General features: G+C 34.3%; 1 protein-coding gene across 1 annotated transcript in view; it reads right to left on the reverse strand.

Moving 5' to 3' along the window:
• Nucleotides 1-571: 571 nt before the first annotated feature.
• The window catches only part of PCNX4 (pecanex 4), a 38,483-nt gene continuing 15,558 nt past the window's right edge, over nt 572-23,496 (reverse strand). Inside the window, exons 3-11 of the mRNA XM_070377761.1 lie at nt 19,785-19,964; nt 19,171-19,685; nt 18,835-18,935; nt 18,597-18,719; nt 15,897-16,257; nt 13,300-13,403; nt 9,119-10,149; nt 8,568-8,754; nt 572-1,418 (exon numbers count right to left, since the gene is read on the reverse strand). Coding sequence (XP_070233862.1) covers nt 1,167-1,418; nt 8,568-8,754; nt 9,119-10,149; nt 13,300-13,403; nt 15,897-16,257; nt 18,597-18,719; nt 18,835-18,935; nt 19,171-19,685; nt 19,785-19,964 — 2,854 coding nt within the window. The 3' untranslated portion in view covers nt 572-1,166. The remainder of the gene's footprint in view (nt 1,419-8,567; nt 8,755-9,118; nt 10,150-13,299; nt 13,404-15,896; nt 16,258-18,596; nt 18,720-18,834; nt 18,936-19,170; nt 19,686-19,784; nt 19,965-23,496) is intronic.

The raw sequence follows: 23,496 nt of genomic DNA on the forward strand, positions 1-23,496 counted from the left end.
GGAGAAGGGGATGACAGAGAATTAGATGGTTGGATGCCATCACCAACTCAATGGACATGAGTTTGAGCAAGCTCTGGGAGTTTGTAAAGGACAGGGAAGCCTGGTATGCTGCAATCCATGGGGTCACAAAGAGTTGGACACGACTGAGAGACTGAACAACAACATAGAGGAAAATAAAGGTGTAGAGAAAATTCATCTCAAATGATGCAGATTCATTATTTATCCTCCTTGTAAGTTCCTGTAAAAAGTTCCTAAGCAGCAAAAGAATGAAAATAAAACCCTGATCACATTACTGAAAATTTTTCTATCTGTTTTTGGCTTGAGTTCAAACAACTTAAGACAATAGTAACTGGTAGTCGTATTGGGCAAGTGATTCTTCAGAATCAGTATATTCAGTGGAAAAGAAATGCACAATGAGCCAGATCTACAGAATGGCCTCTAACAGTCATAATCAGATTACCTTAATGTTGCTAATTCTGCTAAGTATTCACATGATGAATGGGATGAACCCTTTTCCTTTTAAATATATCAAAAGGATATTTAGAAAAAAATTTAAAAAATTTTTGGAAGAGACTTTATTCAAAGTTTTTAAGGTTTCTGAATTGAAGTATATGAAAAGAAACTGAATAGATTATATGAAAACATTCAGAGCATGTTAAATGTTAAAATAAACAGCACAAAGTTTGAAAATACTATAAAATTTAATATATTTCAAATAAATATATATACATTTTGTAACCTTCAGTAGGATCCATTATTATTACATAAAAAACACTGATATGTATATCTTTTAAGCATGTAAAAATTACATAGTTGTTGACTACTCTAAGGCAAGTCACTTATCACACATTAAAGAAAGCATTAAAAAATTCATTTTATAATCTTATACAAATGTTTTATATTTACCAAAGCCTACCACAATCCATAGGGCACAAATATTGGCCAACTAATTCTAACTTTTATCTTATACATAAAGTTGTTGTTTTATACCACTACGTTATCTAAGAAAATCAACTTTATAGAGCTTAGCTTTTCTCAGGCATCTGACTTGTGGGAGGAGAGAGGGAAGTCCAGTGAAGTACAAGGAATCACAATGATAACTTTTCTAGAATGAAAAAATAAACACATCTCATTTGCTCACAATACATTTACAAGTCAAATGGCCTCTAAACCAAATGTATATGGAGAGGTTTTGAAGAATAAATTGGATATCCCAGGGGAGGATCAGCTGCTTGTATTGTAAGGTTCCTTAAAAGTAGTGGATGAGCTTGTATACTATAACGTTCCTCATCATCATTTGTGGCATAAAGCAATTCCCATGAAAGATTGGCCCACTGACCTCTAACAGCTTCAGCATTTAACTTCCCAACATGGATCAATAATTCTTGAAGGGTAAGTACTCTCCCAGTGTAAACTCCCTGTAAAGAAGAAAGGAGGTTGGAGGCAAAGAAAAAGAAGAGAAGATTATATTCAGGCCTTTATTTATAAACTTAGAGAAAAACTCCATTGTAGTTAAGCAAACTTAAATAGAAAGTAGTATATCAAAATGTACACGAGTTGCTTGTCTTCAAAATAAAGAATCACTTCTATTTGGTTGCTCTCCGACTAAGCGTGAAATAAAAAAATTTCCTGACAGACACTGTACTCACTTCTTACTTTCTTCTCTATTCCCTCACTCCATGTGGCCTCAGCAAAATGTAAGTCATAAATATTAGTCAGTGAACAATCATCCAATTATTGAGATATATTTCATATTCCAAATAATTTAATGGCATTTTAGTATATTCAGATATGTGTAACCATCTTCACAATTTCTGGATATTTTCAGGACCTCAAAAAGAAACTGTACTCTTAAGCTATCACCCTCCTATCCCTAATTCCCCCAGTCATAAGCAACCACTAATGGTTGAGTAGTAGTCGTGTGTGTGTACATCTTTATCCATTCAGCTGTCAGTGGATATTTAGGTTGCTTCCATGTCTTGGCTATTGGTAAAGAGTGCTGCTATAACACTGGGGTGCATGGATCTTCTTGATTAGAGTTTTTGTCTTCTTTCAGATATATGTCCAGGACTAGGATTACTGGATCATATGGTAACTATTTTTAGTTCTTTATGGAACTTTTGTACTGCTCTCCATAGTGGCTGTACCTATTTACCTCCCCACCAACAATATAAGAGGGTTCCTTGAACTCTCCACACTCTCTCCAGCATTTATTATTTGTGGATTTTTTTGATATTCGCTATTTTGACTGGTCTGAGGTGATATCTCATTGCAGTTTTGATTTATGTTTCTCTAGTAACTGGCAATACCGAACATTTTTCATGTTCCCTGATACCATGAGTATGATGTTAGCTACGAGTGTCATATGTGGCCTTTATTATGTTGAGGTATGTTCCCTTTATACCCCTACCTTCTGGAAAGTATTTACCATAAATGGATGGTGAATTTTGTCAAAACCCTTTTCTGCATTTATTGAGATTATCAAATATTTTAATTTGTTAATGTAGTGTATCACATTTATTTTTTTGTGGATATTAAAGAATCCTTGCATTCCTCAGAAAAATCCCACTTGATCATGGTATATGATCTTCTAAATGTATTGTTGGGATAAGTGGACTAGTATTTCAATGAAAATTTTTACATCTATGTTCATCATTGATACTGGCCTGTTTTATTTTTTTGGAGGCTAATTACAATACTGTGGTGGTTTTTGCCATACATTGACATGAATCAGCCATGGGTGTACATGTGTTCCCCATCCTTACCCTCCCTCCCACTGCCTTCCCATCCCATCCCTCAGGGTTATCCCAGTGCACCAACCCTGAGCACCTGCCTCATGCATCAAACCTGGACTGGTGATCTATTTCACATATGATAATATTCATGTTTCAATGCTAGTCTCTCAAATCATCCCACCCTCACCTTCTCCTACAAAGTCCAATAGTCTGTTCTTTACATCTGTGTATCACATATAGGGTCATCATTACCATCTTTCTAAATTCCATATATATGAGTTAATATACTGTTTTGGTGCTTTTCTTTCTGACTTACTTCACTCTGTATAATAGGTTCCAGTTACATCCACCTCATTAGAACTGATTCAAATGCATTCTTTTTAACAGTTGAGTAATATTCCATTGTGTATATGTACCACAGCTTTCTTTTTTTGGTACTACAACTTTCTTATCCATTCATATGCCGATGGACATCTAGGTTGCTTCCATGTCCTGGCTATTGTAAACAGTGCTGCAATGAACACTGGGGTACACGTGTCTCTTTCAATTCTGGTTTCCTTGGTGTGTATGCCCAGCAGTGGGATTGCTGGGTCGTATGGCAGTTCTATTTCCAGTTTTTTAAGGAATCTCCACATTGTTCTCCATAGTGGCTGTACTAGTTTGCATTCCCACCAACAGTGTAAGAGGGTTCTTTTTCTCCGCACCTTCTCCAGCATTTGTTATTTGTAGACTTTTTGATAGCTGCCATGCTGTCCAGCGTGAGATGGTACCTCATTGTGGTTTTGATTTGCATTTCTCTGATAATGAGTGATGTTGAGCATCCTCTTTTCATGTGTTTGTTAGCCATTTGTATCTCTTCTTTGGAGAAATGTCTGTTTAGTTCTTTGGCCCATTTTTGGATTGGGTCACTTATTTTTCTGGAATTGAGCTTCAGGAGTTGCTTGTATATTTTTGAGATTAATTCTTTGTCAGTTGCTTCATTTGCTATTATTTTCTCCCATTCTGAAGGTTATCTTTTCACCTTGCTTCTAGTTTCTTTTGTTGTGCAAAAGCATTTAAGATTAATTAGGTCCCATTTATTTTTGCTTTTATTTCCATTACTCTGGGAGGTGGGTCATAGATAATCCTGCTATGATTTATGTCAGAGTGTTTTGCATATGTTTTCCTCTAGGAGTTTTATAGTTTCTGGTCTTACATTTAGATCTTTAATCCATTTTGAGTTTATTTTTGTGTATGCTGTTAGAAAGTGTTCTAGTTTCATTCTTCTACAAGTGGTTGACCAGTTTCCCCAGCACTGTTAAAGAGGTTAAAGAGATTGTCTTTTCTCCATTGTATATTCTTGCCTCCTTTGTCAAGGATAAGGTGTCCATAGGTGCGTGGATTTATCTCTGGGCTTTCTATTTTGTTCCACTGATCTATGTTTCTGTCTTTGTGCCAGTACCATACTGTCTTGATGACTGCTGCTTTGTAGTATGGCCTGAGGTCAGGCAGATTGATTCCTCCACTTCCATTCTTCCTCAAGATTGCTTTGGCTATTCGAGGTTTTTTGTAATTCCATAGAAATTGTGAAATTATTTGTTCTAATTCTCTGAAAAATCCCATTGGTAGCTTGATTAGGGATTGCACTGAATCTATAGATTGCTTTGGGTAGTATACTAATTTTCACTATATTGATTCTTTCGATTCATGAACATGGTATATTTCTCCATCTATTTGTGTCATCTTTGATTTCTTTCTTCAGTGTTTTATAGTTTTCTATAGATAGGTCTTTTGTTTCTTTAGGTAGATTTATTCCTAAGTATTTTATTCTTTTCATTGCAATGCTGAATGGAACTGTTTCCTTAATTTCTGTTTTCTCATTGTTAGTGTATAGGAATACAAGGGATTTCTGTGTGTTAATTTTATATCCTGCAACTTTACTGTATTCATTGATTAGCTCTAGTAATTTTCTGGTGGAGTCTTTAGGATTTTCTATGCAGAGGATCATGTCATCTGCAAACAGTGAGAGTTTTACTTCTTCTTTTCCAATCTGGATTCCTTTTATTTCTTTTTCTGCCCTGATTGCTGTGGCCAAAACTATGTTGAATAGTAGTGGTGAGAGTGGGCATCCTTGTCTTGTTCCTGACTTTAGGGAAATGTTTGCTGTAGGTTTATCATATATATGGCTTTTATATGTTGAGGTATGTTCCTTCTATGCCTGCTTTCTGGAGGGTTTTTACCATAAATGGATGTTGAATTTTTTTTTTTTTTTTTGGATACTGAATTTTGTCAAAGGCTTTCTCTGCATCTATTGAGATAATCATATGGTTTTTATCTTTTGTTAATGTGGTGTATCACATTGATTGATTTGTGAATATTGAAGAATCCTTGCATCCTTGGGACAAAGCCCACTTGGTTCATGATGTATGATCTTTTTAATATGTTGTTGGATTCTGTTTGCTAGAATTTTATTAAGGATTTTTGCATCTATGTTCATCGGTGATATTGGCCTGTAGTTTTCTTTTTTTGTGGCATCTTTGTCTGGTTTTGGTATTAGGGTGATGGTGGCCTCATAGAATGAGTTTGGAAGTTTACCTTTCTCTGCAATTTTCTGGAAGAGTTTGAGTAGAATAGGTGTTAGCTCTTCTCTAAATTTTTGGTAGGATTCAGCTGTGAAGCCATCTGGTCCTAGGCTTTTGTTTGTTGGAAGATTTCTGATTACTGTTTCGATTTCTGTCCTTGTGGTGGGTCTGTTAAGATTTTCTAATTCTTCCTGGTTCAGTTTTGGAAAGTTATAGTTTTCTAAGAATTTGTCCATTTCTTCCAAGTTGTCCATTTTATTGGCATATAGTTGCTGATAGTAGTCTCTTATGATCGTTTGTATTTCTGTGTTGTTGTGATTTCTCCATTTTCATTTATAAGTTTGTTGATTTGATTCTTCTCCCTTTGTTTCTTGATGAGTCAGTCTAATGGTTTGTCTATTTAACTTCTAAAGAACCAGCTTTTAGTTTTGTTGATTTTTGCTATGGTCTCTTTTGTTTCTTTTGCGTTTATTTCTGCCCTAATTTTTGTGATTTCTTTCCTTCTACTAACGCTGGGGTTCTTAATTTCTTCCTTTTCTAGTTATTTTAGGTATAGAGTTAGGTTATTTGTTTTCTCTCCTGTTCCTTGAAGTATGCTTGTATTGCTATGAACCTTCCCCTTAGCACTGCTTTTACTGAATCCCATAGGTTTTGGGTTGTTGTGTTTTCATTTTCATTCGTTTCTATGCATATTTTGATTTCTTTTTTGATTTCTTCTGTGATTTGTTGGTTATTTAGAAGTATGTTGTTTAGATCCATATGTTTGTATTTTTAATAGTTTTTCTTCCCCTGTAGTTGACATCTAATCTTACCACATTGTGATCAGAAAAGATGTTTGAGATGATTTCAATTTTTTTGAATTTACCAAGGCTAGATTTATGGCCCAGGATGTGATCCTGGAGAAGGTTCTGTGTGCACTTGAGAAAAAGGTGAAATTCATTGTTTTAGGGTGAAATGTCCTATAGATATCAATTAGGTCTAACTGGTCCATTGTATCATTTAAAGTTTGTGTTTCCTTGCTAATTTTCTGTTTAGTTGATCTATCCATAGGTGTGAGTGGGGTATTAAAGTCTCCCACTATTATTATGTTACTGTTAATTTTCCCTTTCATATTTGTTAGCATTTGCCTTACATATTGTGGTGCTCCTATGTTGGGTGCATATATATTTATAATTGTTATATCTTCTTGGATTGATCCTTTGATCATTATGTAGTGTCCTTCTTTGTCTCTTTTCATGGCCTTTATTTCAAAGTCTATTTTATCTGATATGAGTATTGCTAATCCTGCTTTCTTTTGGTCTCCATTTGCATGAAATATCTTTTTCTAGCCCTTCACTTTAAGTCTGTATGTGTCCCTAGGTTTAAGGTGGGTCTCTTGTAGACAGCATATATAGGGGTTGTTTTTTGTATCCATTCAGCCAGTCTTTGTCTTTTGGTTGGGGCATTCAACCCATTTACGTTTAAGGTAATTATTGATAAGTATGATCCTATTGTCATTTACTTTGTTGTTTTGGGTTTGAGTTTATAAACCTTTTCTATGTTTCCTGTCCAGAGAAGATCCTTTAGCATTTGTTGAAGAGCTGGTTTGGTGGTGCTGAATTCTCTGAGCTTTTGCTTATCTGTAAAGCTTTTGATCTCTCCTTCATATGTGAATGAGACCCTTGCTGGGTACAGTAATCTGGTTTGTAAGTTTTTCTCTTTCATCACTTTAAGTATGTCCTGCTATTCCCTTCTGCCTTGAAGAGTTTCTATTGAAAGATCAGCTGTTATCCTTATGGGAATCCCCTTGTGGGTTATTTGTTGCTTTTCCCTTACTGCTTTTAATATTTGTTGTGTTTGATCTTTGTTAACTTGATTAATATGTGTCTTGGGGTGTTTCACCTTGGGTTTATCCTCTTTGGGACTCTCTGGGTTTCTTGGACTTGGGTAGCTATTTCCTTCTCCATTTTAGGGAAGTTTTCAACTATTATCTCCTCAAGTATTTTCTCATGGCCTTTCTTTTTGTTGTCTTCTCCTGGGACTCCTATGATTTGAATGTTGGGGTATTTAACATTGTGCCAGAGGTCTCTGAGGTTGTCCTCATTTAATTCTTTTTTTCTTTTTTCCTCTCTGCTTCATTTATTTCCACCATTCTATCTTCCACCTCACTTATCCTATCTTCTGCCTCAGTTATTCTACTGTTGGTTCCCTCCAGAATGCTTTTGATCTCAGTTACTGCATTATTCATTACTATTTATTTCTTCTAGGTCCTTGTTAAACTTTTCTTGCATCTTCTCAATCCTTGTCTCCAGACTATTTACCTCTAACTCTATTTTGTTTTCAAAATTTTGCATCATTTTTACTATCAATATTCTGAATTCTTTTTCAGTTAGACTCCCTATCTCCTCCTCTTTTGTTTGGTTTGGTGGGATTTGATCATGTTCCTTTACCTGCTGAATATTTCTCTGCCTTTTCATCTTATTTAGGTTGCTGTGTTTGGGGTGGCCTTTCTGTATGCTGGAAGTTTGTGGTTCTTCTTTATTGTGGAGGTTCCTCCTTGTTAAGGTGTCCCAGTCATTAACCACTGGTAGAGGGAGAATCTTGTTAAAGACACTTGTAGTTTTGGATGAGGTCTGGGAGGTTCTGCAGAGCTTCCAAGCCCTCTCCCTATGGAGTCAAGGTGCCTTATCCTTCCAGTACATTGATGAGGTCACCAACCAGGAATCTAGAGTTTTTGTTCTGGCCTGTTTTTTTTTTTTTTAATGGTATCTTTGTCTGGTTTGGGTATCAGGTGGTGGCCTCACAGAATGAGCTTAGCAGTGTTCCTTCCTCTGCAATTTTCTGGAAGAGTTTCAGATGGATAGGTGTGACCTCTTCTCTAAATGACAGAATTTACCTGTGAAGCTATCCGGTCTTGGACTTCTGTTTCTTGTGCATTTTAAAATCACAGTTTCAATCTCAGTTCATAGTTTGTGTTTCTGGTTCAGTCTTGGGAGATTGTACCTTTCTAAGAATCTGCCCTTTCTTTTAGGATGTTGATTATTTATTCTTTTAATTTTTGGCTGTACTGTGTGGCATGTGGGATTTTAGTTCCCCAACCAGGGTTGAACCTGTGCTGCCTACATTGGGAGTATGGAGTCTTAACCACTTGACCACCAGGGAAGTCCCAATATAATCGATATATTTATACCTAGAACGTTATCTCCATCACTGAGGTTAAATACTTTATAACTGATTTCTATTCTTTAAGATTTATATACAAAAATGTTTAAGAACACATTTTTAACCTTACCATATTAGGATCATATCCCAGAGAAAACAAGTATGGTTTTTCTTGTAAAACTGCTTCCTTCCACTTTTCATCAGATACCAAACCTATGTACCAGTCACTTTCATATTCTTCAAGGCAGTTAATCAACTCTTTAAAGTCTTCTATTGGACCCAAACTTGCTTTATCGATCATTAGTTTCAGAGTGTACCTTAAAAAATGGAGACACAAAGAATTTTAAGTTTGATCAATATTTTTAAGATATTAAATTACAATCATACATATTTCAGAGAAAAAGAGATATGATAAGAGTTAAAGCAAAAAAATCCAGAAAGCCATACAAAACATAGATGCTCCATATAAAAAAAAAGTAGTACATAACGTTTAAGTGTATTCCTGATATAATCATAGTACATACCAAGCATTTTTTTTTCATTTTTGGGAAAGTGATCATTTTTTAAAATTAAAAATGGAAGAGCATCTCCTTCTAAGTTATTTTTTTTTAAGTTTTTTTTTTTTAAAAATCAACATTTTCCCGCCAATATTAAAACTTGTATGTAATCAAAATAAACTACCTGAAAGCTTTCAGGGCTAGTTGGAACAGGTCTGGTTTTTCTGTGAGCCAATCCAAGGCAAGAGACCAAGGCAAAACACCACTGTAAACTCTCAATATATGACCAGGACTAGGAATCATATTGTCTACCCCAAACAAACTAAAGTAACAAGTCATTACTGCATGAACATAAAAGTCTTTTAGAACTCTGTCCTTTGCAATTTCTTCCACTACATTTGAGGCATTTTCTTTTGAAGGAAAACATTTCAACTGCCTTAAAATAAACTGGTACCAGTCTTCTGGAAATAATGAACTCATCTCCTTCATTTTAGAATTAGGCAAACAGTTAGACATCCACTCTTCAGGTAAGCTTAATAAGTGAGAATGAGAACAACTGAACTCCATGAGAGGGATAAATGCCATCGCTTCCTGTTTTCCTTTGTCAATGGCAGGGTATCCAAGTGCAACTGCTTGGTAAAGACTCTTTTCGGTGTTTGTAGAATGACTTTCAACATTCTGTGATTCTACTGATCCGGGAATAGGCAAATTTATACCTGGCAATACTTTCAACTGATCTTTTTCATCTTTTCCTTTTTTGATAGTTGGCTCTTCGCCAAAAACATCATCAGACCAATCATCCAAATTTTCTGAATTTAAACTATCTGTGTCTTCTGGAGATTCAGTTTGTGGTTCAGTATTCAAAGCAGGCAGGATTATTAGAGATGCTTTTCCTTTATTTTCAGTTTTGTGAACATTCTCCAGCATGCTAGGCCTTCTAGAACAGTACTGAACAAGTATCCATACAAGTACTTTAACAAGGTCACATTTAAATTCTTTTAAGTTATCATGAGAATCAATTATGCCAGACAGGACATTCCTGGCATCAGAATAGAGTTTCACAGGCAACACAGTACAGGGTGTCAAAACATTTCCAAAGTGTTCATTAATGGAACATAGTTTTACATATTCTTCTTGTTCAAAGGCACTTTCAAAAACTTCATCAACTCTTCGAGCTTCAGCAGTGTGACAGGATGTCTCTTGCAATTCTAACCCCTAAAGAAGAAATTAAAAAGTACTTGAGGTTATGATCACTTCTTACAAAAAGAAAAGTAACCAGTTTTATAACTGTTCATGGATTGCATTCTCATAATAAAAATATATAAAATGAAAAAATTATTTAACCTGATAGCTACATATTAATTCAAACTTAATGACACACTTTATGTTGGTTAAGGAAATGAAAAATAATGCTGCATTTTTAAAGACATTATAGAAATTCCAGAGTTCATGAAAAAAAAAAAAATAAAGACATTATAGAAATTCCAATAGAAATTGGCAAAACAATTTTAATGAGTATGACCATAATTTTAAGACTGTAGGTCAAGACTGAATCACACTTATTAAAAACTTTTTTAAATTATAAAAATTTGGGAAGGAGCAAAATTGGAAATATACAGTATGCACATAATTTTGTATCCTTTCCATTCTACTTTATATAAGAGCATTATTCTACTGTATAGATGTCATAATTTATTTAACCAGTACCCTGTTCAAGTTTTTAAAAATTATAATAACATAAAAATAATAATATAGATGTATGTATTTGATTATTTTCTATCTCCTCCAACTACAATATAAACTCCATAAATCAGCTCTCTTTTGGTTACTCCTACATCCTCAGTGCCTAAAGCAGTGTCTGGCACACAGTAGGTATGCAACAAATATATACTGAAAGAATGAATACTTTGAATATATTCCTATATAAATTTTAAACACATTTTGATTACCTCCCTAAAATGAATCACCTGAAGAGGATACATCAGGTCATTCTTTACTATTATTATTATTGTAATTATTGCTTACTTATTTATACATTTTCTCAAAACTACCAGTGTTTTTAATAAAAGGCAATGCTGGTAGGTTGTACTGTGATCCAGGGAAAGAACATGGAATGTGACATTAGAAACTACTTTTAAATAATGGCTCTGCTCAGATGCTAGTACACAATCCTGAGTAGGTCACTAACCTTCTGAGATTCCTTTTGCTTCTCTTTCAAAGAAAAATAGCCCTGGCATATAGGACTGTGAAGATTAAATTAAGTAATGAAAGTGCTTTGTCAAATTTTTAAAGTGTTACATGAAGCACAAAAGATTATAAAAGGACCTGCATAATTAGATATTTTAAAACCATACCATTTAAAAAACAGAACTAAACTAAGCAATGAAAATATCCTCCATATTTTGCATGATTTTTTGCCTTCTCCTACTTGTACATGTTAGACTAGAAAGCTAGTTCTCAAACTTTAGGTGAGTCAGAAGCACGGGAGGCTTGTTAAAACAGATTGCTGGGCACTGACCCAGAGTTTCTGATTCAGTAGGTCTGGGTTGAGGCCTCAAAATTGCATTTCTAATAAGTTCCAAGGAGATGATAAAATTACTAATCTGAAGAACTGGATTTTGAGAACCACTGGACTAAAGGAACAGCTTTCTAATCATAGAAATTTTATCCAATCTGCGCTAAGACAAAAAAATTCATTCATTCACTATTCATTCAACAAATACTTAGTAAGGGCCTACTATGTGCCAGGCACTGTTCCAATGGCTTAGGATATAGTCTCCAAATAAAAACAAAGATCCTTGCTCTTGTGACTTTTATGTTAGAAAGTTGGGGGGGTGGAGAAGGAAATGGCAACCCACTCTAGTATTCTTGCCTGGAAAAGTCCATGGACAGAGGAGCCTGGTGGACAGCAGTCTATGGGGTTACATGACTGAGCATGAGTGCATGAGGGTGGAGGGAGATGGGTTGGTAGCAATAAACTGATAGAACAAAAAAAAAAAAAAGAAAATTGGGGGGACACAGGTAATCAACAATAAAATTAATAAGTAAATTACACAATTTATTAGAAGGTATAAGAGCTATAAAAACAGAGAAAAAGTAAAGCAAGCCAGGAGGATTGGAAGTGCAGTCAGGATGGGAGTGGGTATACAATTTTAAACAGAATAGTCATAGTAGACCTTACTGAGGTGACATTTGAGCAAAGCCTTAAAGCCGAGAGTTAGCTGTGTGGCTACCTGAAAGAAGGGTGTTCCAGGCAGAAGGAACAGCCAGTATGCTGGAGTGGAGTGAGACAGTTAAAGCAGCAGATGAAACAAAATAGAAAACAGGGAGCTTGACCATTTAGGGCCTTGGCTTTTACTCTGAACAAAAGAAGAAATCCTCTGTAGAATTTTGAGTAGAGAGGTGGCATGATCTGACTTAGATATTAAAGATCATTCTGGGTGGTAATAGGCTAGTTGTGGGACCAGAAGTAGAAGCAGAGACCCAATTAGGAAGCAATTGCAGTTACCCATGAAAAGGATGAAAGGGGCTGAGGGCAGGGTGGTGAGAAGTAGTGGGATACAGGATGACAAAGGCGGAGCCAATAAGATTTCTTACTGGATTGGATGTGGGGTATAGAAGTAAACAAGGAATCAAATATCACTAAAGCCCAAATGTTTTTGAGCTGAGCTACCAGAAGGATGGAATTGTCAGCAAGAACTGGGCCAGTCTGATATTAAGAAGTCAAGGAAGAGGGAAGGTACCATCAGAAGAGACTGTCAAGGATTAATCCATGAAACAAGTGAAGAGATCAACTGTGTCAAATGCTTCTGACAGGTCAAATAAGACCAGGTGTAAGAACTGATCACTGGATTAAGCAATCCTCAGTCATTGGAGACCTTGACATTAGTGGTTTTTCAGTAGCGTAATAGAAAGGGTCAAAAACTAGGGTAATTGAAGAGAAAATGGGAGAAATGAAAATTGGAGACATGATGATAAGCAATTCTAATAAAGCATTTTGCTCTGAAAGGAGAAAAACAGAGTGTTAGCAGGCAAGGGAAGTGGGGTCAAAAGAAGGTTTTTATTAAGTTGAGAATGCTTATATGATACAGGAGTGAAGAAAATATTACTCAGTCACCTTTTTGAGATGCTCAACCAGATAAGGATAAAAAGAATAAGACTGGATAAAAAAGGGGCAAGTATACTTTGTTATTATGCTCTATCATATAGTCAACACTAGTCTATCAATATGTGCATACTGAAATATACAATCCTAGGTGTTTCACAAATAATTAAAAGATACTCTTTCAAAGTGAGCTATTAAGTCTCTGATGTGTGCTTAACAAAAATTTTAACTTGTAAAAGAGATTTCAAATGCACAATGACCTTAATGTTAACACAGCAATAAGTATAACCACATTCTAGAATCATTATCCATATTAAACGATCCTGAAAACGGCCCAAGTAATGAGACCCAGGTAAGAGGAGACCTAAAACAAATTAGAAAAAAAAGTAAGTAATTGTTCAAGCTTGTTTTATTTTGCCATGTGAATTTTTAAAAAATTGATAAAACACTAGGAACTAATTCACAACTCTTTCTACCCTCTTTTTATGTCAAAAATACAAATGACTATCCATTGCATATCAGGAGAAATTAAGCTTTTTACAGAACAGTTGGAAGAGAAAACTATAGGTGATAATTAATAAGAATTTAAGAATATATTTTCCATAAAAACAACAAATGAGAACCTCTTACATAAAATTCTAAATACATGCTAAATATATTAGGAAAACAAACATATTTTGGACATTTTTATACATGCCTATAAAAGTGATTTGTGCTGTTAAAAACTTACATAAAATGCTACCTACCAGACTATAATACAAATACTCTTAAAACTTAGTTTTTCTCTTAACATTATGTCTCTGAGATATTTTATTGACTACAAAGCTCATTCACTGTAACAGCACTGAGAATTCATTGTATGAATGTAGCTAAATTTAAATATTCATTTCCCTGGTAATAAACACTTCATGTTTTCCAATTTTTCCCTATTATAAATAAAGCTGTATAAATTACTTTGTACAAATCTGTTTGTACTGCTATCAAATAAAAGGTCTGCTTACAAAGTTGGCCTTGGAAACTTGTATTTCACTACCCTAACTGATAAACAGTCTCTCTTTGGGCTTTCTAAACTGTTTGTGCAAATAATACAGTTTATACTGAACACTTACTTTCCTTTTGGGAGGCTGGAATTTTGGCATGTGGTAGGCAGAGGGGCCTACACGACCACCCCTCAATATAAGGTTTAGGCACTGAGTCTCAAATAAGCTTCCCCAGTAGTCAACATATCACACATACTGTCACAACAAGTTGCTGGGAAATTAAACACGTTCTGTGTAACCCCACTGGGAGAGGATGCCTGGAAGCTTTCCAGTCTTTTCACCCTATTTGATTTTCCTTTGCTGTCTTTGTTTTGCATCCTTTTGCTATATTAAATCTTAGATATGAGCACAACCATATGCTGAGTCCTATGTGTCCTAGAAAATCATCAAACCTGGGACCCCCAAAACACATGTGCAAGAGTTTCTCTAGAACTGGAGTCACTGGACCATAAAATCTAAAACTGGACTCCTTAGGTCATGAGATATGTACATCATTACTACAGACTATTAAATGTACTCGTCAAGATAGCTGTATGAATTTACACATTCCCTTCCAGCAAGGTTTGAGAGTTCCTATTTCCACTCCATAGCTAACACTTGTTAATATCAGGCTTTTTTTTTTTTACATTTTGCCAATCAGATGTGTGTGAAATGTTACCTCACTGTTGTTTGTTTGCTTTTTCTCCAGGAAATACTTAAAATACACTTACTGGATGAATATAATTGATTTGATAATAAGGTATAAGGTATTTATTATTTCAGATGTGAGTTTAACCTTACAGGTATTTTAAAAAGTGGCACTGCACTAAATAATAAAAATTAATTGGAACTGGATAAAGTATTTAAAGTGTAGAATATTTCCTATAAGAAAGGAAAATGACTATTCATGAAAAATTTGTATTACAAAAAGTTTTTACTAAATTATCTCACTTAATAGATAATGTTAAAAACTCAACCCAAGTAAACATAACAATTCCAATTTTAAATTGCTATTCTTTGCTAGCGGAGTCAGTGTGCTAAGAAGTCACTGGCCATATTTAAACCAAATACGCGGCTAAGGTATATGGCAGGAGACAACGAACTATTGTCATCAGTTTGTACCTTCTCTACAGCCAATCTTGAGAAATATAAAATAGTTGAACTTACATAGTGTATGATGAAATTAGAAAGCTATCACAAAATTATGATTATAATATTAGTCCATTCTCATCAAAAATCTTGCTAATATTCATACAGCACTTCATTTTGGAAGGCTATGGATCACGGACCAAAGCTTTTATGCTACCTTGCCTCTAGCCTTGTCAGACTGCTGCAGTTGGTAGATAGTAACTAGTAATACACAGCACACCTCTTTAAGTTCTTCAATTTGATACGTAATACTGGTTATAGTAACTAGTAAGACACAAGCACACTTCTTTAAGTTCTTCAATTTGATATATAAAACTGGTTTTCACTCTATGGGCTTAAGCTGTTACTTCTACCTGACATGAACTCATCATAAATTCATGAAAATTTTGGAAAATAAGGTGTTTTCATGCATCATGGTGGACTATAACCTGATGTGAGTCAAGAAAATATTTCTTAAAAATTGCCAAAATTAAGGTGTTAATGAAATTTTCACTCAGTATTTTTATTTTATGACTTTATTTACCTCAAAACAAGAAGATATACTTCTTCATATTTAGTCTGTCTGCCTGCACATCAAAGTATTAGAATCTGTATAATAGTTGGATCAAAATACAGTTTTTCTGTGTGTTCATTTTCCTATACTTCAAATATATTACTGAAGATGTCTTAAGTACAACCCTTTCACTTACCTAAACTCCCAGCTGCCATTGCAGACTGCAGCGCAGTGGTTAAACCTGGGACCATCTGGCAATAGTACACTGTATCTGCACACACACAGGCTGTGGTGCCCACCACTCCTGGCCAACTCTGAATAGGTCGAGGAAACCCCACCAAGAACAAAGGAAGGGTAAAGAGGGGGAGTAAGGGAGAGGAGAGCAGTGTAGAAAAAACTATGAAGACCAACATGAATGGAGAGAAGACAATGCTGAGTACACCCAAAGTGGTGGCTGATTTTCTACGTTTTTTCTCTGTCCACGATGCCACAAACACAGTCACAGCAAACTGCAATTTAGCGATGAACTGAATCAGTCGATCACGCATGATACCAACCTGGAGAGACATAAAAACGACTTTTTTATTCTTAAATACTTATCATGAATTTTCAAGATCATATAAGAAAAACAATAAATATAATTTTATCATTGCCCCAAGATTTCTGAGAGGATTGCCCTAATGTAAGATTCTCTGTTATAATTTTCTTGATTCCCACAATTAGCAAATGAGACTATATTTTTAAAAGTTTAGACTCTCTTAAAAAAAAGTAGTACTAAAGAGAAATGACAGAGTGCTACATCTATCTTATGGTTGATTAAGCTCTGCGTTACATGCTTGTTAAGTCATAAGAACTAGAAGTAGTGAATAGTTAAGCAACTATACTTAATTTATCCTTATTTTAGAGAATACTTTACAGATTAAGAAATCTTAATCTTAATTATACATCATGCCACACGACAAATCTCAACTGACTGATATCATACTAAATATATTTATACAATCATAAAAGTATGTTTTTCAATCAAAACTGAATTAAATCAACAACAGAATGAAATGTTGAAATTAAAAGACATATTCCTAAATAAACAACAGGTCAAAGAAGAAATCACAAGATAAATAACAAAACATTTTCAGATGAATGAAACACAAATCAAAACTTGTGACAAAGCAAAAATAATCCTCAGAGGGAAATTTATAGTTACAACTGTATATATTAAAAGAACAGAAGTATCTTAAACCAGTAACCTAATCTTCCATCTTAGGAAACTAGAGAACAAAGAGCAACTAAATCTCAAGTAAGCAGAGGTAGAGAAATAATAAAGACTAGAGTAGAAATTAATAAAATAGAGGATAGAAAAATTATAGATAAAATCAATGAAACCAAAAGCTGTTTTTTTTTTTTTTTTTGAGGAGATCAACAAAACTGACAAACTTTTAGCCAGACTGACCAAGAAAAATACATAGAAGATGTAAATTACTAAAATCAGGAATGAAACAGATAACATTACCAGCAAAAAACTGTTTTTTCTCTTACAGAAAAAAACATAAAGAGAATATTATGAAAAACCATATGCCAAAAAATTAGGTCACTTAGATAAAACTGACAACTTCTAAGAAAAAGACATAAATTACCAAAACTGATTCAAGAAAAAAGAGAAAATCTGACTACACATATAACAAGTAGAGAAACTGAATTAGTAATTTAAAAGCTTCCCAAAGAGAAAAGCTGATAGCTTCAATACTACAAAATACTACATAGTACAAAATAAGATACATACTGAATACTATAAACATTTAAGAATTATTAATATAGTCAAACAATCTTGAAAAAAACCCACAAAGTCATAAGATCCACACTTCCCAATTTTAAAACTACTACAAAGCTAGTATTGTAATCAAGACAGTGTTGTACTGGCATAAGGACAGATATATAGACGAATGGAAAAGAGAATGAGTGTCCAGAAATGAACCCTTATATTTGTTACTTGACTTTCAACAAGGTGCCAAGAGAAGTCACTGAGGGAAAAATAGCTTTTTGAATAAACGATACTGAAACCACTGTACATCCATATACAAAAGAATGGACTTGGAAATTTACCTCATAATATATACAAAAATTAATTCCAAGTAGATCACAGAATCAAGTGTAAGAACTAGAAGACATAGTAAATCTTTATGATCTTGAAAGCAGTGTTTATTAGATATGACACCAAAAAAATACAAGCAACAAAAGAAATAAATAGAACTTCATAAAAATTAAAACTTTTTTGCTTCAAAGGACATTATCAAGTAAGCTAAAGAAAACCTACATAATGGGAGAAAATTTTTCCTGATCATGTATCTGTCAAGGAACTTATGCAGAATATATGAAGAACTCTTATTAAACTTAACAGTAAAAAGGCAAATAACCCGGGTAAAAATGGACAAAGAATTTGAATAGACATTTCCTTCAAAAACATACATAAATGGCCAATAAAAATGCATAGAGATGAACCATTAGCATTCAGAGAAATGCACTATTAAAATCACAAAAATAGAGTTCACATTAATGAAAATCCTATAGTGAAAAAGTAATACAACTGTTGGTGTCTTTTGCCAAATGCAAAAGACAACATACTAGATAATTTTGATCATGTGAAATGTCCAGAACTAGAAAGTCCTTGGAAACAGTAGATTAATAGTTGCTGGGGCTGGAGTAGTAGAATGGATGGAGAGTGGAATGGAAATGACTATTAATGTGTATGAGGTTTCTTTCTGGGATGTTGAAAATTATCTAAGATTGTGGTGATGGCTGCAAAGTTCTGAATATGTACCACAGAACTTCAGACTTTAAGTGAATGATTTTATGGTATATGAAATACATCTCATTAAAAATGTTAAAAAAACATAATCACCAGTAAGAGTTTGATTCCTGTATCCAGGCTTCTGCTCCACCATAGGTCTGTATTGGAGATCAGCAAGTGCACTGCTGATACAATGACTGTCTCCAATAAAGCATTTTCTGTATTTTGCCATACCTGCAGTATACAAATTAACCATTTTACTAGGCAGAATTTGGTAATTTAAGTAAACTGCTAAACAAAATCATAATTTGGGAACAGGAACATACTATTAAGTGCATACTAGTATTACCATTCTAAAAGCTCTTGTGAATCCAATGGAGACAGATACAGAGTGAAGCCTTTGTAAGGAACTGTCCAGTGAAAGAAATGCTATCATAGCCAAAGGTGACACTAAGACAAAAAAGAGACAAATTTAATGAAGGCAAAATAACCTTTTACCATATTTAATTTTGGCCTGTATTTTTATGAGCACATTCAAGCAATTAATTAAAAAAGAATAAGCAAACAAACCAAAACATAAAGGAATATCTATATGCAATATAACATTATACAAATACAGGAATTCTGTAATATTTTTGTATACTTCCTAGATATAATGCAAGTTTATTATGTTTTATCTGCCTACCTAGATTTATTAAAATCCGTCTGACAACACCAATCTTCATAAGCTTTGTCTGCTTCTCTAGGAATAAAGTCACAGTTTGCACATCCTTTGGATAGAAAGGGTTCCGGAAAATTCCAAAGATATAGATACTTTGAATTTCTTTAAGTATCCACAGTATTATAAATAATATCATCAAAGTATAGCCAACAACAGCCTGAGGACTGTTTTTGGAAGTCTGTGAGAAACTAGCAAAGTGATGCAACAAACCAGTTTCTAAGAGGGCCAAGACTAATACAACGCTGTAGAAAAGGTATTCCCTCCAAGTAAACCGGATTTCTGAACCACTGGATAAAGCATTAGATTTGGTTCCAACTCTGTGTCTGGTCACACTGTGTTTGAAGACAAGAACCATCTCACTTAGGTTAAGACTCAGTAAGAACCCAAGTCCAGTCATGAAAAGAACCACACCAACAGTGCTGGGAATGAAATAAGATGCTACAGCTGTTCCAGCAGAAATGATGAACATTATTAACAACCTGCAGAGGGGGGAAAGAAAAAAAAGATCTGCTTGAAAAGAAAAAAAAATGTTCCTTGAGAATAAATTACACTATCGCTTTAATACTGAAAATAATTACCGTAGGTGAGTTGACATAGATGAGCCTCCAAGGCCGAACTCTAAAACCTGCTCCATTGCCCATAAGAAAAGTGCATCAGGTGGGGGTAGGGTCCCGAATGCCCAAAAAAAGGGTAAAAATATAAACAAGATGTGTAAAATCTGATTCATCTGTTCTAGAGCTGGTATATTTACCATAAACCTACAATAAAAAGAAAGTATTTAAATCATACAAAACAATAAATAGAAGATCTTTCCAGGAAAAACAAAACACATACATTTTCCTCTACACCCTACCTCCACCCTGAAACAAGAAATACATTTACAAAAAGGTCCTAGTACCAAACTGCAAAATATCAAAAACACAAACTGTGCTCACTGTCCTTCTATACCAGCAAGTAGTCAATTGTATACAAGTGTAGTACTTAGAAAATATATGTATTCAAATGTGAAAAGAAGGACTAAGTAATTAACTAAATAAAACTGAGTTTAGGGATTTGTAAAACTAAACTGAGCCCATGGCAAAAATACTTCTCCCTTAAATGTTTAAACATGGCTCCAATTACATTGGCTACAATTCCACTAATGAGTCTTTACAGTTTGAAATTTTTTAATTTAAAATTGCAGGCAACTCTAGAAAAGCCAAAGACTTCCTAGGGTTCATACATTAGCAGCTAGCAAAGAGAGAAAGCTCTTCTTTTCCTCCGACTCTTTCCTGTACTGTCTTGCTCCCAGGTCCTAGAATTTCAAGTCAGTACATTCAATATCAGAGGTCAGCAACCTGAGGTTATGAACACATCTCTGTGGTTTAGCCTGGGAACTTAACCAGCATATACTATTTCTATTTTGAATAAACAGTGGTACAGATTTGGGAACAGAAACTTGTACAGCACAATCTCATTAATGAGTGAAGTCTTCTATCTTAAGTTGAGAAACTGGTTTTTGGTACAGCACTTACCATAAAATTGCTTCAAATAATTTGATAAAAACTTTAAAGCACAGAAGAATAAACATTATCTATATGTTGTTAAGTTCTTGGCATAAAGTTAACCAAACACCTTGCCTGGAAACCAACAATGCTGTAGTACTTACAGAGATCCAAAGACAATTTTCAGAAGAGATAACTAAATCTCAAAACTTATAGCATAGTAATTGTACTTGAATATCTGAGCTGCTAGGAACCAAAGTCACGCAGAAAGGCAACTTCAGTAATTATCCACTTTAGTCTAAATTAACAGCCCAGAAACAAATGCATAGCAACTACGATTATAATAATGGTATAAATGTGCTTCCTCACACAAATACCAGGATGATGCAAGCTAATGTACTCTGCTTCATAATGTATGTCCTTCAAATTTTTATAAGCAGAGAATTAATGAACACGATTAATTAACAATGTGATGCTACATTAGAGGATAATACTTGCTGTAGTGTAGTTTTAAAATAAAATTCATTTCATTCTGAGATGAAAACACTCCAGTAACAAAAAAGAAAATCAAACCACAAACAATATGCCGTAGAAGGTCAAGGAAAACGTGTAGATTTGTACAGCTATTTTTGTTTTTTTTTTTAAAAATACAACAGTTCCCTTGCTAACATATTCAAAGAAAGGATAATTTGTATAAAAATAATGTATACTCAGGAAATATTTACCCAAGTTCTATTCCTGCCCCTCCAATCTGTTTTTGTCCTTAAAGTAAACAACAAGCAATAGTACAGAAGGTATAAATATATCACAAATAAATAAGAACACATAATTGAAGTAACCAAACATTGTGATTACTTTCCTATGTGTATGATTCAGGATAATCAAACAGATGATTAATGTGGTTCTTTTATACAGAAAAATGTTTAAATATTAAAGTTTCTGATAACATAACAGGAATTTTCTAGAGCAAAAAAAAAAAAAAAATCCAAGCCTGCAAGAAAAAAACCTGTTTTTCTAACAACCATAAAAATATTTCAAGTTCTGTACACTCACTCACAATCCACGTACCTAGAAAAAGATGTTCTTAATACATAGTGAATAAGATGATATAAATATGTATCATTCATTCAAACAGTTCCTGAGAGTCTATGAATTAAGAATTGTAGGTTTAACATTTGTCTTTAATAAAAATGTTAGAAAAAATCATTTAAAAATTATTAATATACAACTATACTAGGTAGAATAAAGGATGAAGAAAGAGAAATTTACTACACTGTATGGCTTATCTCTTAAACTTTAATATTCTCTGAAAGGAACTTAAGATACAACTTGACATATCTGACAACTCTCCAAATTTGAATACACATTTCATATAGTATTTATCTGCAGTTATCTCACCTACAGTGAGATAGTAACTCAATAATTTACATTCTGAAAATAATAATCTTATAAACTTAAATCTTTTAAAAAGGGTCAAATGTATAAATATACATTTAAACTTGATTTTGTTAACTTCTCAAAATCAAGCAATTAACATATTTTATAGTTAGAAATTCTAGTGGTACTCAGAAATCAATTATAACAGAATTTCCATAAATTCTCTCTTTACATATATGATTAGCTGAATAACTATAAAGCTGTTATAGTGTCCTCTGGTCCATCAATGTAACACAATTAGAAAAGATTAAGAGCTAAGGAACATTAGACGTCTAAGAATCAGTCCGTTTCAGTACACAAACTGGCTACACATTTTTAAATGCCTTGTTTTCTTTTAGGCTACCATAACAAAGTAGGATAGATTAGATGGCTCAAACAATAGAAACTTCTCACAGTTCCGGTACATAACAAAGTATCCTAAGACAAGCAGCTCAAACAATAGAAATTTATTTCTCACAGTCTGAGATCAGAATGCCATTATGATTGGGTTCTAACGAGAACTCTCTTTCTGGCTTCAGGAAGCCAATTTCTCACTGCATCCTCACGTGGTGGAAAGAGATGAAACTCTCTAGTGTCTCCACAGGGGCACCAATTCCATTAGGGACTAGGACTACCCCAACTAATTACCTCCCAAAGACTCTCACAAAATATCACTACACTGGGGGGTTAGGGCTTCAACATATGAGTTTTGAAGAGACATACAGTCAGTCTGTAACATTCCACCCCAGTCTCCCAAATTCATGTTCTTCTTATCTGAAAAATATATTCATTCCTTCTCGACAGCCACAAAATTCTTAACTCATTCCAGCATCAACTCTGAAGTCCAAAGTTATATCTAAATATCATCTAAATCATATACAGGTAAGACTTGAGGTATGACTTATCCTGAGACAAAATCCTCTCCAGTGTGAACCTATGAAACCAGACAAGTCATGTGCTTCCAAAACCCAGTGGTGGGACAGGCAAAAGATGGACATTCCCATTCCCAAAGGGAGAAACAGGAAAGAAAGAAGGGGTGTTTGGTCCTAAAGAAGTCCAACATCTGGCAAGGCAAATTTCATTAGATTTAAAGGTTGGAGAATAATCCTCCTTGGTTTCATACTCTGCTCTCCAGGTCCCCAGAGTGGCATGTGACCCAAAGAGCTCTAGGTGTGGGTTCTATGCACCATAGCTCTACAGAGCAGTACCAGACCCAACGCTTCCAGCAGAGACCTTCTAGCCTGCTGAAACCTGATAATCTCAGAATCACTTTTGAGGTCACTTTTCTCTCTTCTTAAAGAAAAACACATGTTCACAGCCAAATAACTCTAATATCCCTGTCCTGTCAAATTTAAGAAGCTGAACAGCCTTCGTTCATTGTATGTTTGTT

The sequence above is a fragment of the Bos mutus genome, chromosome 10 (assembly GCF_027580195.1).
Source record: "Bos mutus isolate GX-2022 chromosome 10, NWIPB_WYAK_1.1, whole genome shotgun sequence".
NCBI classification, from domain to species: Eukaryota; Metazoa; Chordata; class Mammalia; order Artiodactyla; family Bovidae; genus Bos; species Bos mutus.